At 38.4% G+C, this 13,188-nt stretch overlaps 2 protein-coding genes across 2 annotated transcripts in view; both read left to right on the forward strand.

The window, feature by feature from the left end:
• Positions 1-8,265, forward strand: part of LOC102037678 (elongin-A-like) — a 12,703-nt gene extending 4,438 nt beyond the window's left edge. The window contains exons 2-7 of the mRNA XM_031062757.1: positions 776-832; positions 2,493-2,605; positions 3,632-4,334; positions 5,732-5,831; positions 6,610-6,783; positions 8,164-8,265. Of these exons, the coding sequence (XP_030918617.1) occupies positions 776-832; positions 2,493-2,605; positions 3,632-4,334; positions 5,732-5,831; positions 6,610-6,783; positions 8,164-8,183 (1,167 nt within the window). The 3' untranslated portion in view covers positions 8,184-8,265. The remainder of the gene's footprint in view (positions 1-775; positions 833-2,492; positions 2,606-3,631; positions 4,335-5,731; positions 5,832-6,609; positions 6,784-8,163) is intronic.
• Positions 8,266-8,684: 419 nt separating this feature from the next.
• Positions 8,685-13,188, forward strand: part of LRRC1 (leucine rich repeat containing 1) — a 97,861-nt gene continuing 93,357 nt past the window's right edge. The window contains exons 1-2 of the mRNA XM_031062756.1: positions 8,685-8,805; positions 10,528-10,646. Of these exons, the coding sequence (XP_030918616.1) occupies positions 10,626-10,646 (21 nt within the window). The 5' untranslated portion in view covers positions 8,685-8,805; positions 10,528-10,625. The remainder of the gene's footprint in view (positions 8,806-10,527; positions 10,647-13,188) is intronic.

Below are 13,188 nucleotides of genomic sequence, written 5' to 3' on the forward strand. Positions count from 1 at the left end.
TGCTGTGTATGGTTAGCTGCAAGACTCTGGGATGCTATATGCTATCCATTGCCAAATAAATTGGGTTATACTGCTGTTGAAATTTATACTTCGCTTATAAATGTGACTTCTTTGTTATCAAAACACCTCTCATGGAAAGATGAATATTTTGTATGTGAAAAAATCTTCCCTGCTTTTATGGAAGTGTTGAGTTTGGTAACAGGTGTAAGCTTTGACAGTGCAAAAGAAAACAGTTGTTCTAGCTCGAGCTTGTTTTCTTAAAATTCAAATTGCAGTTATGTTTTCAAAACCTTATGTTGTGCAATCTGGGCTTGCACCAGCTCTATTGTCCTTTCTTGGCCTGGATTGATGGAGTAGTGCTGCTGACTCTGAGGCTCACTGATTTTTGCTTGATGGCTTTGCACAATACATCTTTTGTACTGGCTCTGTGGCAAATGAGGGCCACTGCCACAGGATGAGTAGGCATATATATATGTAGCCTCTACTACTGTGTTACTGACATTTACTGTAATCTCTGTAGCAGTAAATTCAAACTATTTACTGGATTTTCTGTTGTTACTGAAATTGAGGGGTTGGCAGGACTGTACTGGTTCGCAGCACTGACTGCAAACACTGCTTGATGTGCAGTAGAGTGCTCATGTTTTCCAGGAGTTACTGGCTGTTCCTTTTAACACTATTGCGTATTTTTGGATTAAATATGTGAATGAGGATGAGAAGAACAGAATAAGATTTCAAAGTATTTGTTTAAAACAATAAATCTGATGTTTCCTTCCAGATTATAAAAACACTTAAGGTACTACAAGGTTTGGATTTATCGCTGGATATTTTAGTGGTAAGTGATCAGTAATAATACATTAAACTCTTCTACAGTAAATTACTATGTAAATGTCAAGAGTGTGCATTTGTAGAAGTGGTGAACATGTTTCAATTTATAATTTTAAATTTATATCCTGTTTGGTTAGAATAATTTCCCAAAAGCTGGTTGTCCAGCTTGATGAATGCACTATTATGTCAACAGTGATAGAACTGAGCACATAGAGGACACTTTGCTAATCAGGTTGGCTTCTTTTCAGTGTAAAACTGCCTTTTGTCAATGCTTAAAGTAAATATGGGTGAACCATTCTTTAAGTCAATTGTCTAACTCTCCTATCTTTCATTAGCAGCTCAAAGTTAGTTTCTTGCATTTAAAGAGGAGGAATCCCCAGTAATGATTCTATCCTCATCCAAGCTGCATCCTGTCAAATTCTATATTAGATGTTCTCACACTGGTCTGTGAAGCTTCTAGCTATTATAAGCAATGTGTCTGTGTTTTGAAAAGAAGAAAAATGTTGGTTTTGTGAGAGAATTCTTTGAAGAGTAAGAGGAAGAATATAGTTGCCAAGATATTTGAATGGTCTATTCAGGTAAAGGCATTTGTCTGCCTAGGCACAGGCAGACTTCTGCTGAAATGAAGCAATATTTATTTTGTTTACCAATAAAAATACATAATCTCATTTTGCAATTAGTTGTTTAAAATGACAAAGGGTTTCTGCAGATGACTCATGTTCCCAGAATTTTTGCATGCTTTATAATGGGACAGACTTTGATGGAAGCCTTCAAGTCAAATAGAGGAAAGTGATGTCTTACAGCAGAGGGCTCCACATATTTTAATGCATTTGAAGAACATAAATAGCTTTATGAAGTAGTCCCACCAGATTTCTTCCATCTGTTTGCAATGACTGACTTACCAAATCAGGTTGCTCAAATTATATGCAAGCTAAATATACTTGAAGTGGATTTAAGGAAGTCCTTTCTGGAGGCTGAGCTGTTTATGTGGGAGTAACGTGTATAGCTCAGACTTCACAGGAGTATAGTTGTTAGCAAGAGCATTCACAGGTTGCAGTGAACCTACTGAATTCCATATTTTGCCTCATCTTAAAAGTGAGGGTTTGTGAATCAGATCTTTACTGATAATACATTATTAAAATCACCTGTGATTCTACAGACACTCAAAGTCTGCAAGATATTTTTGCTTAAACAAAACACACTCGAATGAGACTTGGAGACACAATGATATTGAGAAAATAACTCTGCTGCTCTGACCCCTCTACCCTGAACTGCTGGTTGAGATGTATTTTATATTACACCACGCCCAACATATATGCTAATATGCTCAAATGTACTTCATAAGCCTAAAAGAAATTTGAATTTATGTATTTTGTGGACTTAAGCATTTGAGAGAAGTGAAATTCCTGAAATATATACATTTAAAGGAGGAAAATTGCTTCCCTCAGTTTTATGAATTAAGTCTGCATTTTGTTCCCCATATTTGGTTATAAATAACTACTTCCTTCAATTCTGTTTGCAGTATAAAGAGGGCATTTATTCTTTGGCTGCCATAGGACTGCTCTGAATACTAGGCTAATACTGTTTGTAGCAGTTGTTGAGGAGGTTTTATTTGGGAGGAGAGTTGTGATTTATTCTACCCATCTTTCTTGCACTGTCTTCAACAGGAAACTGGCATAGACAAAACAGTTAAAAGTTTTAGGGAACATGCCACTGCTGGGAATGTAGCTAAAAGTCTGTTAAAACAGTGGAAAAAGCTTATTTCTCCAGATAATAAAAGGTAGGTGTGAACTTTCTTCTTTGAAGTTAATTATATTGTAGTGTATTTTGAAAATACAGATTGGAAAATTAGGAGGGTGTTTGGAATGACATATGTATGTTGAATTGGAATGTGAATTAAGAGAACGCAGCTGTAAAATACGAGGAAAACAATCAAACCAGTTTTGGTCAACTAGGCAGTTGGTACTCTGACTTCAGCTGCTTTTTGTGACTGGCACAAGTTCTTAGGTCCCAGCTGGTGCAAACAGAACTAAACCGTGATGTACTTGAGGAAGTTGGGAAACTTGCTCTTTCTTCCCAGAGGTGGTGGTTAAATGAGGCAGCTCTCCAGTGATGTGGTTGTATAGAGGTTTTTCTTGTAATGTTCCTGTGGACTGAGAGGGCTTTCCAACCCTGGAGGAGGCACAGTGAAGAGATGCAGTTTCTTCTGAGACTGAAGCAGCCACCACTGCCATGGCCAGGCCCACTGTGCTTTAGATGTTTAATGGAGTTCCAACAGTTCCAAACAGTTGAGCTGAGAAAGCCAAGGGAATAGTTTGACTAAATAGTGCATTTTAAATCTGAAGTTGTTCAAATGACGGTAAAGTAAAATACTAGAACCTGTGATAAGCAAATCATAAAGGCTGACCTGTTAATCTGTTTCACCTACAGAACATGCTGTAAATTTTCCTGACTCCTAGTTATTTCAAGCACCATGTCTTTGTTATAAAGCATGCAGGGAAGCTTTGTGAAAAGTGGTATCCAGCCTGTTATAAGCAGATAGTGCTGCCAGGTTTGTTTTCCTGCTCGGGCTTGTTTTGCTATCAGTTCTTGTTTCAATATTTAGCAGTGCTGGACCCAAGAGCTCTGTGATTCTGTATGGATAATGGAAGAGTAAGAATACAGTGCAGAACTAAGTTCTGGGTTTTGGAAAACTATGACACATGGTGTGATTTTATACTTTTGGTTTTACTAATATTGGAAAACCAGATTGTTTAAGAATTTAGCATCAGCTAGAGAATGAGATGTAATTTTTTTATTGTTGCAGTGATTGCGGGGGAAGAAAAAATAATGAAAAAGAAAAACGTGAGATGAAGTCTTCTGTTTCCCAGGAGATTAAGCCTTCAGAGAAGCCTGAAACATCTGTACCGGCCTCTACAAGCTCCAGCAGTGCTCCCATTACTACAAAGCTGAATAAGGAGCATGTTTGTAGTGAAAAGACCCATCAAAGTACAAATTTTGAGTCTCCAAAAGAATGTGATAATAAAGTATGTAGCAGCAGTGGTTCTAAGCATGCTTCCCAGGGTACCAATTCTCAGGCTAAAGAAAGTGAGTTCAAAGGGAGCACCTCCACAGAGAGAAAGAAAATTTCAAAAAAGCAGCATTCCTCTGCAGCCAATGAAGGCTTATTGTCCCTGAAAGAAAAGCCTAGTAAGGATGCTTCCAAACAGAGAAATCCTAAACGTGTGAAGAAACCAAAACAAAATCTTGTCATGAAAGACCAAGCCAAATCATCTAGTGATGAGGAATTTGAACCCCCTACTATGTCTTTTGAATCTTATCTTACTTATGATGAGGTTACCAACAAAAGAAAGAGAAAAGCTTGTTGTACAGGTGCACGGCCAAGAAAGTGCAGTGAAGAGAAGAACAGCTCATTACTACAAAAGACTTCAAAACTTTCTCAGGCAGAAGAGGGAGTTGAAGATGTAAAAAAATGTGAGAGTGATCAATCAGAAATTCCTAGTAAAAAGGTAAATCACTACAGGGTTGAGATAAAAGCAGATAAACAGCAGACAAACAAGTGCTTTAGACTTTTAATTTCACTGAAATTTATCTGTGTTTATTTTAAGGAACAGATTGCATGACTCTGTATCAGCTGCATTGCAATTGCCAATAATGACAATAATGGGTAGAAAAGAGATAGAGATAGTTTTAAATTTAATTACTTGTATTTTTAGCATTGTTTCCAATAATACTGTGGTGTTTGATCCTTACCAACTAATCTGCATTTGACTTGCAAAGTGCAAAGGCAGTTACCTTTGGAAAGACATCCACCTTTTTTCTCTCTTGACCATCCTGGTTTGTGGCTGCTGCAGCTCTTTGTGTATAGAACAGTCCTTTCATCAGATGCTGTGGTTCTTTAATAGTGAATGTTAATGTTTGCAGTGGAACTGAACATTCTTTAGTGCATTATTGCATATAAAACTAGATTATACATATAATATTCTGAGCTGTCCTAGTCTCTTGAAATGCAGAAAGCTTAAGTAGCTCCTCTGAGAAAATGTGTAAGCAAAAAAATTTATTAATTAGACGTTTTAAATGAAGACCTTTTGTGCACTGAAAATTAGGGTTATCTTCAGATTTATATCTTCACCGTGATGTGAAAGCTTTAGGCTTTATTTATTAGGGAAGATCTGCAATCTGAATGTGGTATCTTCTGTCCCAGATGGGGAAATATTAATGTAGAGGCTTATGTATGATACTCTAACATAAAGTGTTTGAGGAAAAACCTCAACCATTCAAGCAGTTGTGAAAAGTTACTATAGATACTTAAATAAAATGCAGGGAATGCAAGTTTTGGGCTGTAAGTGCCTGACTTGCAATTGGAGGACACCTGAGACCCAATCTGGATGTTGCACCTGATCCATTTGTAGGGACCCATACTTAATAAGCTGCTGCATCTTTAAATCCCTTTTTGGGGAATTAGCTGTGAATGTTTTAGGCTGAATGGCTTACTGAGTGTGATCTAGGAGATTTGATAGGACTAGGTATAAAGCTGTTTCTTGTCTTTTAGAGTTATGCTTTTGTCATCTTGCAGTTTTGCCTCATTCACTGCATGCCTCAGTAGTGATTTATCTGAAAGCCTGTTAGCTCTACATATCTACTCTGTTCTTTAATCTTTTTTGTGTGCTAATTGCAGATGTCCCACTCAGTTCCTTTTGTGGTATAGTGTTGGTAAGTGGAATATGAAAGTATATACTACAAAGTAATCCTGTGACTAAATGTTGGTGTAGAAAAGCAAGAATTCTAGTTATTCTAGTTAATTTTGGGATTTGCATAAATGTTTGGGTGTTTATTGTAGCTTATTTTAAACCTGGTTAACCCTGAATTTATAATATTGAAGCAATCTTTTCTTAACTGTGCACAGGCCAAAGTGGCATCCCTCCAAGAGCTCCTTAATACTCCACTACCTAAAACTCTGCCAGGCATCTCAGAATCATCTCCCCCATATGCTGCAGACTTTACAGGTAAGTAATATACAAGGCTGATAAATATAAAATAGTGCAGGTGTTTATAGCTCTGCATAGAAATGTTTTATCCCCTTTTCCAATAAGCTGTATTAGCTCATCAATCCATGGCAAAGAAGGGCCTCACTTCCTCATCTGTAGAAATCATGTTGAAGCTGAAGGGAGTTATAAGGCCTTCCTTCTAATGGCTTACTGAGGAAGGTTACCACAGACTTAGAGAAGGCATAAACCAAGCGGCTGTTCTACAGGCTCCATTTATCTTTACTCATGTCTGTACTTAGAGCAGGCAAAGCCTTAGCAGAAATGATCTTAGGTAAAACAAATATATGAGGCACTAGTTCCAGCTTTGGCATAGGAACCATTAGTATCATTATAAGTAGGTGACATAAAGTACTAGTGGTTCCCCAGCAGCTCTTCTCATGTGGTTTCTGACCGATGGGATCTTGAAACATTGCTGCTTTGAAGCTTCTGTCTTCTCTAATCAGGAGGATTAGTAAAGTTCTGTGGATGGGTAACAGAGCAATTGAGATGTGAATACAGCTCGTGTAGACTGGAGATAAATGATGCAGGGCTGGTTTGAGTTGGTGCAGCTCACTTGCAGTGTACCTCTTGGAGTTAGATGATGGTGAATGGACTTTTGCAGTTTACAATACATGCAAGGGTCCCATGCTGTAATGCAGTAACTTTTAATTAAGAAAATATTTTGTATATGTAAGTAAAAGTAATTTGTTTATCTCAGAGCTGAATGTTTAAAGCCTGCCTGATGTTTTGCTTGCAGCATTCACAGTACCTGCTGTAGAAGCACCCCAGCAAGTCAATGAGATAGTTCAATTCACAGGGCAGAGACTGAACTCCAAAATGCAGGTCTACTCTGGCTCCAAGGCAGTCTGCCTTTCCAAGATGCTTACACTGTATGAGCAGTGTGTCCGCATGCTTCGCAACAATATTGAGTGTGAGTACTTCAGGGGATTTGTAGCACTTGTGGCTGTAAGGGTATGAGATTTTTTTTCTCCATGCCAACCACTGGCCTACTAAAATATATCGTCCCTCCCTACAAATGATGACTTGGAGCAGGTTGAAAAGCACTTGCAGAAATTGATTGATGACTGTGCTAAAATACAGCTTTGTTTTGAAAGCTTACAATTTTTAAAGGTCCAAGTTTACTTAAAAGAATGTCCTATAAATGATAAACTAAAAATTCTGTCCCTCCACTCCCATGTTTGTTGTGATCAAGACATTCTTCATTGCATAGGCAGAGGGGGAAATTATGCATATCAGTAAAAGATGGGGCAATTACTATTCAAAGATGCTTTATCCATCCTCAAATATAACTGCTAGTCAGTATGGAACTGCTGATTTATAAATATTTTCATAGCCTGGCATAGGATGTTGTGTTAGTTCTTGCTAAAATTAACTTGTGTTTTTATTTAGTTTTAAACTGAATGGTGTTACCCATTGAGTAAAATAAGTGAGATACTGAAAGTACTGTCCTCTTTTGTAGTGCTACAAGAAGCAGGAGGTGTGCCCTTTGAAATTCTTGAGCCTGTGCTAACACGTTGCACACCAGAGCAGTTGTTTCGAGTAGAGAAATGTAATCTGGTAAATTCTGCCTTGTTAAATTTGGGAAACCACAGAGTTCCCTAACTCCATGGGCTGCACTGGTTTTCTATCTTGCATACTAATTTCTTTGAATTCAGCTGTAATTATTAAGTCCCCTTTTCTCAAGTTTAAAACATTCAGGAGAATTACTACTGATGACTAAGTGAAAGACAGTGTGTATGCAAGAGTGTTTCTGATAGTAAGAAAGAAAAAAAGATGACCATAGTATTTACCACTGAAATAGCTGGGAGAGTCAGTATCAACTGTATTCCAGGTATAAAATATTAAGTCTGCAAAGCATATCAGTCAGGAAGTAGCTGCTGTGAGATTGCATGTTACGGTAGATTTATCTGCACTGTCAGGACTCCATGATGCACTTGGACATTGATGTTCTGAGTATGCAGTCCTTTGTAGGGCCAGTTTGCCTTTCCTCTGTGTGCTTTAAGTTGAGAGCTGGAGTGGCCTGAGCCTGTGCTGCAGACACAAGTCTGGCCTGTAACAGTGCTCACTGACTCCAGCCCTGCTGCTTGAAGCTGTGTGATTTCCAGGCTGCAGTCAGTGTCCCTGCATGGCATTGCCACAGTGTGGGTACCTTTGTCAGCACCTGTGGTGGGATTTGCTCTGCACCTTCTTCCACCAATGGTTTGGGTTGTGTCTGTAGGCTCAGAGAATAGGTACTATTGAAAATGTTGTTTTTAAATCTCTGATTTAAGATGTCTGTGTTTTAAATTAGATGTTTATAAAAGAGACTGACCACTTGTGGAAAAAACACTGCCAAAGAGACTTTAAAAATGAGAGCCTTCTGGAATATGAGTCTTGGCGTGAAATGTACTGGGGACTGTTTAATCAGAGAGAAGAAAAACTGAAGATCCTTACAAAAAATATTCTTTCAGCTCAGTCTGAGAAACCAAAAGGTAAAATCTCTGGTTAGCTCTTCCACTTACAAAACCCAATCTCTTCTGCTGTTCTTGACAATATGTTTGGTTTAGTGATTTCTTTGCAGTGAGTACTAATGCTGTACTTCCAGGAGAAATCATCAAAAACAAACACTGTTACTCTTAAATTAAAATTTGCTTAAAAATAAACAGATGCATTAATACAATACATTGGTGTATCCTGAAAATATTTTGCATTAGACAAGTCTTTCTTACCTTATTGGTTGGACTAAAGATTCTAAGCTGCAATGCAAAGAGTTTTGGACATAAAGGATGTGAAAAGTCATGTATCCTCTGCTCCTTGCTTCTATATTAGGCAGGCAAGTAAAAATGGCCTATGTGATTGGGGCAGCAAAACCACCCAGGAACATTTGCCGACAGCAAGAAATCCATGGGGCAGCAGGACCTGTCATCCATCTTCATCCCACAGGGAACTGCAAGTAAGTGCTATGTACTATGCTATTGAGTTTGTGTCTTTCAGTTCAAAATCATGCTTGTAAAATTTTAAAATTCTACATAACTCTACTTACTTTCCTTTTTTAAAGTGGCTAGTAGCTAGAAACAAACTTGCCTTTTAAGTCTTTTGTACTCTTCTGCCATGTGTGCATTGTCATTGCACATTTGTCACAAGTGCCAGTGAATTCACTCTCCCAGCTGGAGTGTAAGTGGACGCTGTTTCTTTTCTCCAGATTGCACTAAAGCTGCTTGGCATCCTAGGGCAATTCCATTGTTGATGTTTTGGGTCTATTAACCTGCCTAGCAGCCTCACATGTTCTCCTGCTTTGATAAAATCCTAGTCAGCTGCCTGGTGTGATTCAGTTGACCAGAATGAACCTCAGGAACTTTTAATACTCTTTTTCTCCCCTGTGAATTTCAGAAGCTGAGTCAAACAAACTTGCTGCTCAAGGTGGTTGTAAGTATGGGTTAGGAAGGGCAGCCTGGATGTAAGAATTTTCTTAAACTCAGCTTTTATACCAGATAAATTTTCATAACTGTACCTTGAGCTGGTGAGATTTGGAAGGTTCTTTCCATACTGTTCCTATTTCCATTGAAAAGATAGTCCTTCACCAAGGCAGTAGCTTAAGGCACTTTGAGTTGCGCTTTTGCTTTCAGCTGCTCTGTGGGAGGTTGATTCTGTATTGTGACAGACCTGCCTTTCCAGTTTAGGTGCTTCAAGTACAGTAGCATACAAGTACATATGTCCTCTGTGCTCCAGTAATCTCTGGACCAGTAGCTGAATGATGTAGACCAGGCCTTGCATGATTTTTTTTCTCAGACATGAAAGAAGCTGGAAGAGACTCATTGATTTGCCTTCTGGAGAACCAAAGGGTTTGTTTAGGCACAATGAGTTAAACTTCACTACTTTGACCTGTTGGTTTTTTAAGCTGCAGAATTTGTATAGGTGAAATTCTCACTTGAGAGGCTGGTCTTGCAGGAGCTAAAAAGTCCTGCTAGGGATTTGTGTGCAGACATGCAGCTCCTTAGCAGGCTGCTATTCTCACTCAGGGTGCAGTGGTACTGAGTGGTGGCAAAATGCTCAGTGTCTGGCTCTGAGGAGTACAGGGCTGGCCACACTTGGTGACATTGTGCTGACACTTTAATGCTGTGTTGGGTTAATGGTCTTTAGCAGGAGGCACCAGCTCTGTATGTGTATCTGCCTCAGTCCTTGTCTTGCTGATTGAGGATTCCAACAAGATGTTTAGTTAGTTATTGTGCCTTTTGCTAGTCGGGTACAGAGGTTTTGTTTTTAAACATTTGTCTTCATTTTCTATCAATGAGTTAGTTAGCAGTTAAGCTGTGTTCAAAGAGGAAAAACAAGGTGCAAACTAGAGCACAGGGCATTATGAATCACAGTGGTATTGCTGGCCATTTTGATTTGTCACAAACTCTGATTATTTGATTTTAAAGACTAATAGAAGACATGAAATCTTATAAATGTAATATTTGTTCAACAATTAAAATGGAAAAGATGATCATCTGAAATCCCTTCTAACCTGAATTATCCTATGACTTTGAAATGTATAAAGTTCCTTAAATGTACCAAATCAGGCCGTTGGTTTTGATTTTTTTTTCAAAATGAGCCAGAGTAAATAGTAGCTTGATATTAAATAGTAGCTTGATATTAAATGCTAACTTTTTTCTTAACTTGCTTGTTTTAAAAGAACAGGGATTCCAGAAATGAGAGGCAGAAATAACACATTATCAAATCTGATACATGCTGGCAACAGTAGAAGTTCTAGCTCAGGTGTCATGATTCAAGATGGAAAGAAGCCTACCAAAAGTAAGTGGCATTTCCTAAGATGATCAGTTTAATTGTTTTAACCTTCTGCCTAATATATGCTTAATATTGTACTAATACCAATTTAAGTTGCTCATAGCTGTAATCCTAACTGGTCTCTTTTTTTTTTGTTGTTGTTATTGAAGAAATAGCACCAATCATGAAGAAAACATTGAAAGCACTGAGGAGTAGAATTGGACAATGATAAAATGAGGCTGTGTATTTGAAGCTTATTTGATGTGACTGTATGTATATTATGCTACAGTGAATGAAAGTAATGTTCATGTAAGAAATGTTCAATTTGCTTTAGTTAAAATAGTTCTGAAAAATTGCATGGGTGAAAAATAAGCAATAAATACTGAAACCTGAGTTCTTTCATACTGCTGCATTCTTACTTGAATTGAAATAAGGTCAGTACACACTAATGACAAATCAGTTTATATGAACCCTTATAGATGATGTATTTATGAGTTTAAGCTGGTTAAGGGTCTGGGGCACAAGTTTTTGTAAGAATGGCTGAGGGAAGGGGGTTGGTTTAGTGTGGAGAAAATCTGGAGGCTGAGGGGAAGACCTTGTTTTTCTCTATGGGTACCTGAAAGGAGGTTGTACATGGGTTGATCTCTCCTCCCAAGTTACAGGACAAGAGAAAATGGCCTCAAGTTGCACCAGTGAAGGTTTAGATTGGATATTAGGAAAAAAATCACTGTAAGGGTTGTCATCATTGGAACAGGCTGCCCAGGGAAGTGGCTGTGTTGTCATTCCTAGCGATATTTAAAAGATGTGTAGATGTGGCATTTGAGGATCAGTGCTGGGTTAACAGTTGGACATTGATGATCTTTAAGGTCTTTTCCAACCCAAACAATTCTGTGATTCTATGATTGTAAGTGTGGAGGTGAAAGAAAATGTGGACTACACTCTGATCTGCTACTCTGTCTGTCATGAAGAGGTCTAGCTCACAACCTCACAGCCAGTTGTTTTAAAGTGAAGAAGCTATTTGGTCTTGCATAGCTGTCCTTTCAAGAGTTAGGGACTGCTGCAGTTTGGGGTTGGTCTGTGAATGGTTTTCATTTTAGAAATGAGATATGTCTTTGTAGTTTCTTTTACTAAACCAGTTAATTTGCCTGAATTGTAAGCCTGACTTTGCCTTGAAGGCATGCCTTAGGAATGGAGAAGCTGTATCAATTGCACTCAGTAGTTGCAAGTAGGTCTTATTTCTTCCTTTGTGCTTCCATAGGGTTTGGCATTTTAGAACTCTTCATGAAGCAAAGGGTAAGGTTGTCATGAAACCTTTGAGTTGATGTCTCTTACTCAAAACACCTTATGTGTCAATTTCCTCAACCTATATGTTAGGTACTACAGATAGATTACAAAAATAGTGCTACTAAAAATGGCTTTTACAGCCATTAACTTAGTCACCCATACATAACAGCTTGTGCAAATGCCCTGTTTATACAGGGGTTTGTTGTCAGCAGGTGTGCTGTTGTGTTGTGGTTTTTCTCCATGCGTTACAGTGGCACTAAAAAGAATGGAAGTTGAAAACATGCATGTTGAACTGGAAATGCTGGGGGAAGCTTTTGCTGTTTCTGGAATCAAAACAAGCATTAACTAGTAGGAGAGGTAATGCAGCATCTGTCATACATACCTGAACAGTTCATCCCAGAAGCATTCTTTACAGGACTTAAATCTGGCTGAATGACCAATGTACCACTCTTTGTTTCTAATCAGTTGGTGGCAGAAGCTAGATTCAGCTGAAGGTTTCTATCAAGTGTGGTATCCTTTTGTGTAAGAAAAGACAGTAATTGTTTTGACTCTGGCATTTGAGAACACAGCTCTAGCCATCCAGAACAGATATAGATGACGGGAATATCCACTTTGGAGTCTGAATGATAAAGAGTTGTTTTAACTAATAGAATTGCATTGTTGATTGGCAATAACTTTTCCTATCCTTGACAATGGTAGCAGAGTTATGTGGAGGACAAATTTTACTTCAAGATTAGGTGACTTTAATTTTCTCTTCTCATTTTCTCGCACTTCAAAGGCTCTAGATATAGCTCTGGTAAGAGATGTGCAGAGGGTGCTCGTGGGATCAGATTGTCATCCTGACAATTTCTGATTTAGAAAATACAGTAGACAAGCATATCTCTTTACTGTAAATTATTTGGTGCTACACACACTTTAGGATAGGGTTTTTCTTTTGCTTGTGCTGTGGTCTGTTCCTATGGACTAATGCCTACCTGAGGCTGCAGTATGCTGGGATGCTCTGGGAATGCATCTTTGTGAGGAATCTTGTTTTTGTGGTTTGACACTGCTTGATGATACAATACAAATCAATCATGGAGGCAAATTCAAGGCCAACTTCAAAGGTATACCCTTTCAATCTGAACCAGAATGCTAATGTAGATGCTTCTGCAGTCTCCTGCCTTCCATCCCTATATACAGAGGAATGATTGCTGGATATGTGTTCCTGGCATCTGACATACCTAACAGTACACATGGTATTGGAGTATATTGGCCTGAGGCAGATGACTTTCCTTCTGCTGGATGG

The sequence above is a fragment of the Geospiza fortis genome, unplaced genomic scaffold (assembly GCF_000277835.1).
Source record: "Geospiza fortis unplaced genomic scaffold, GeoFor_1.0 scaffold603, whole genome shotgun sequence".
In the NCBI taxonomy this organism is placed as follows: Eukaryota; Metazoa; Chordata; class Aves; order Passeriformes; family Thraupidae; genus Geospiza; species Geospiza fortis.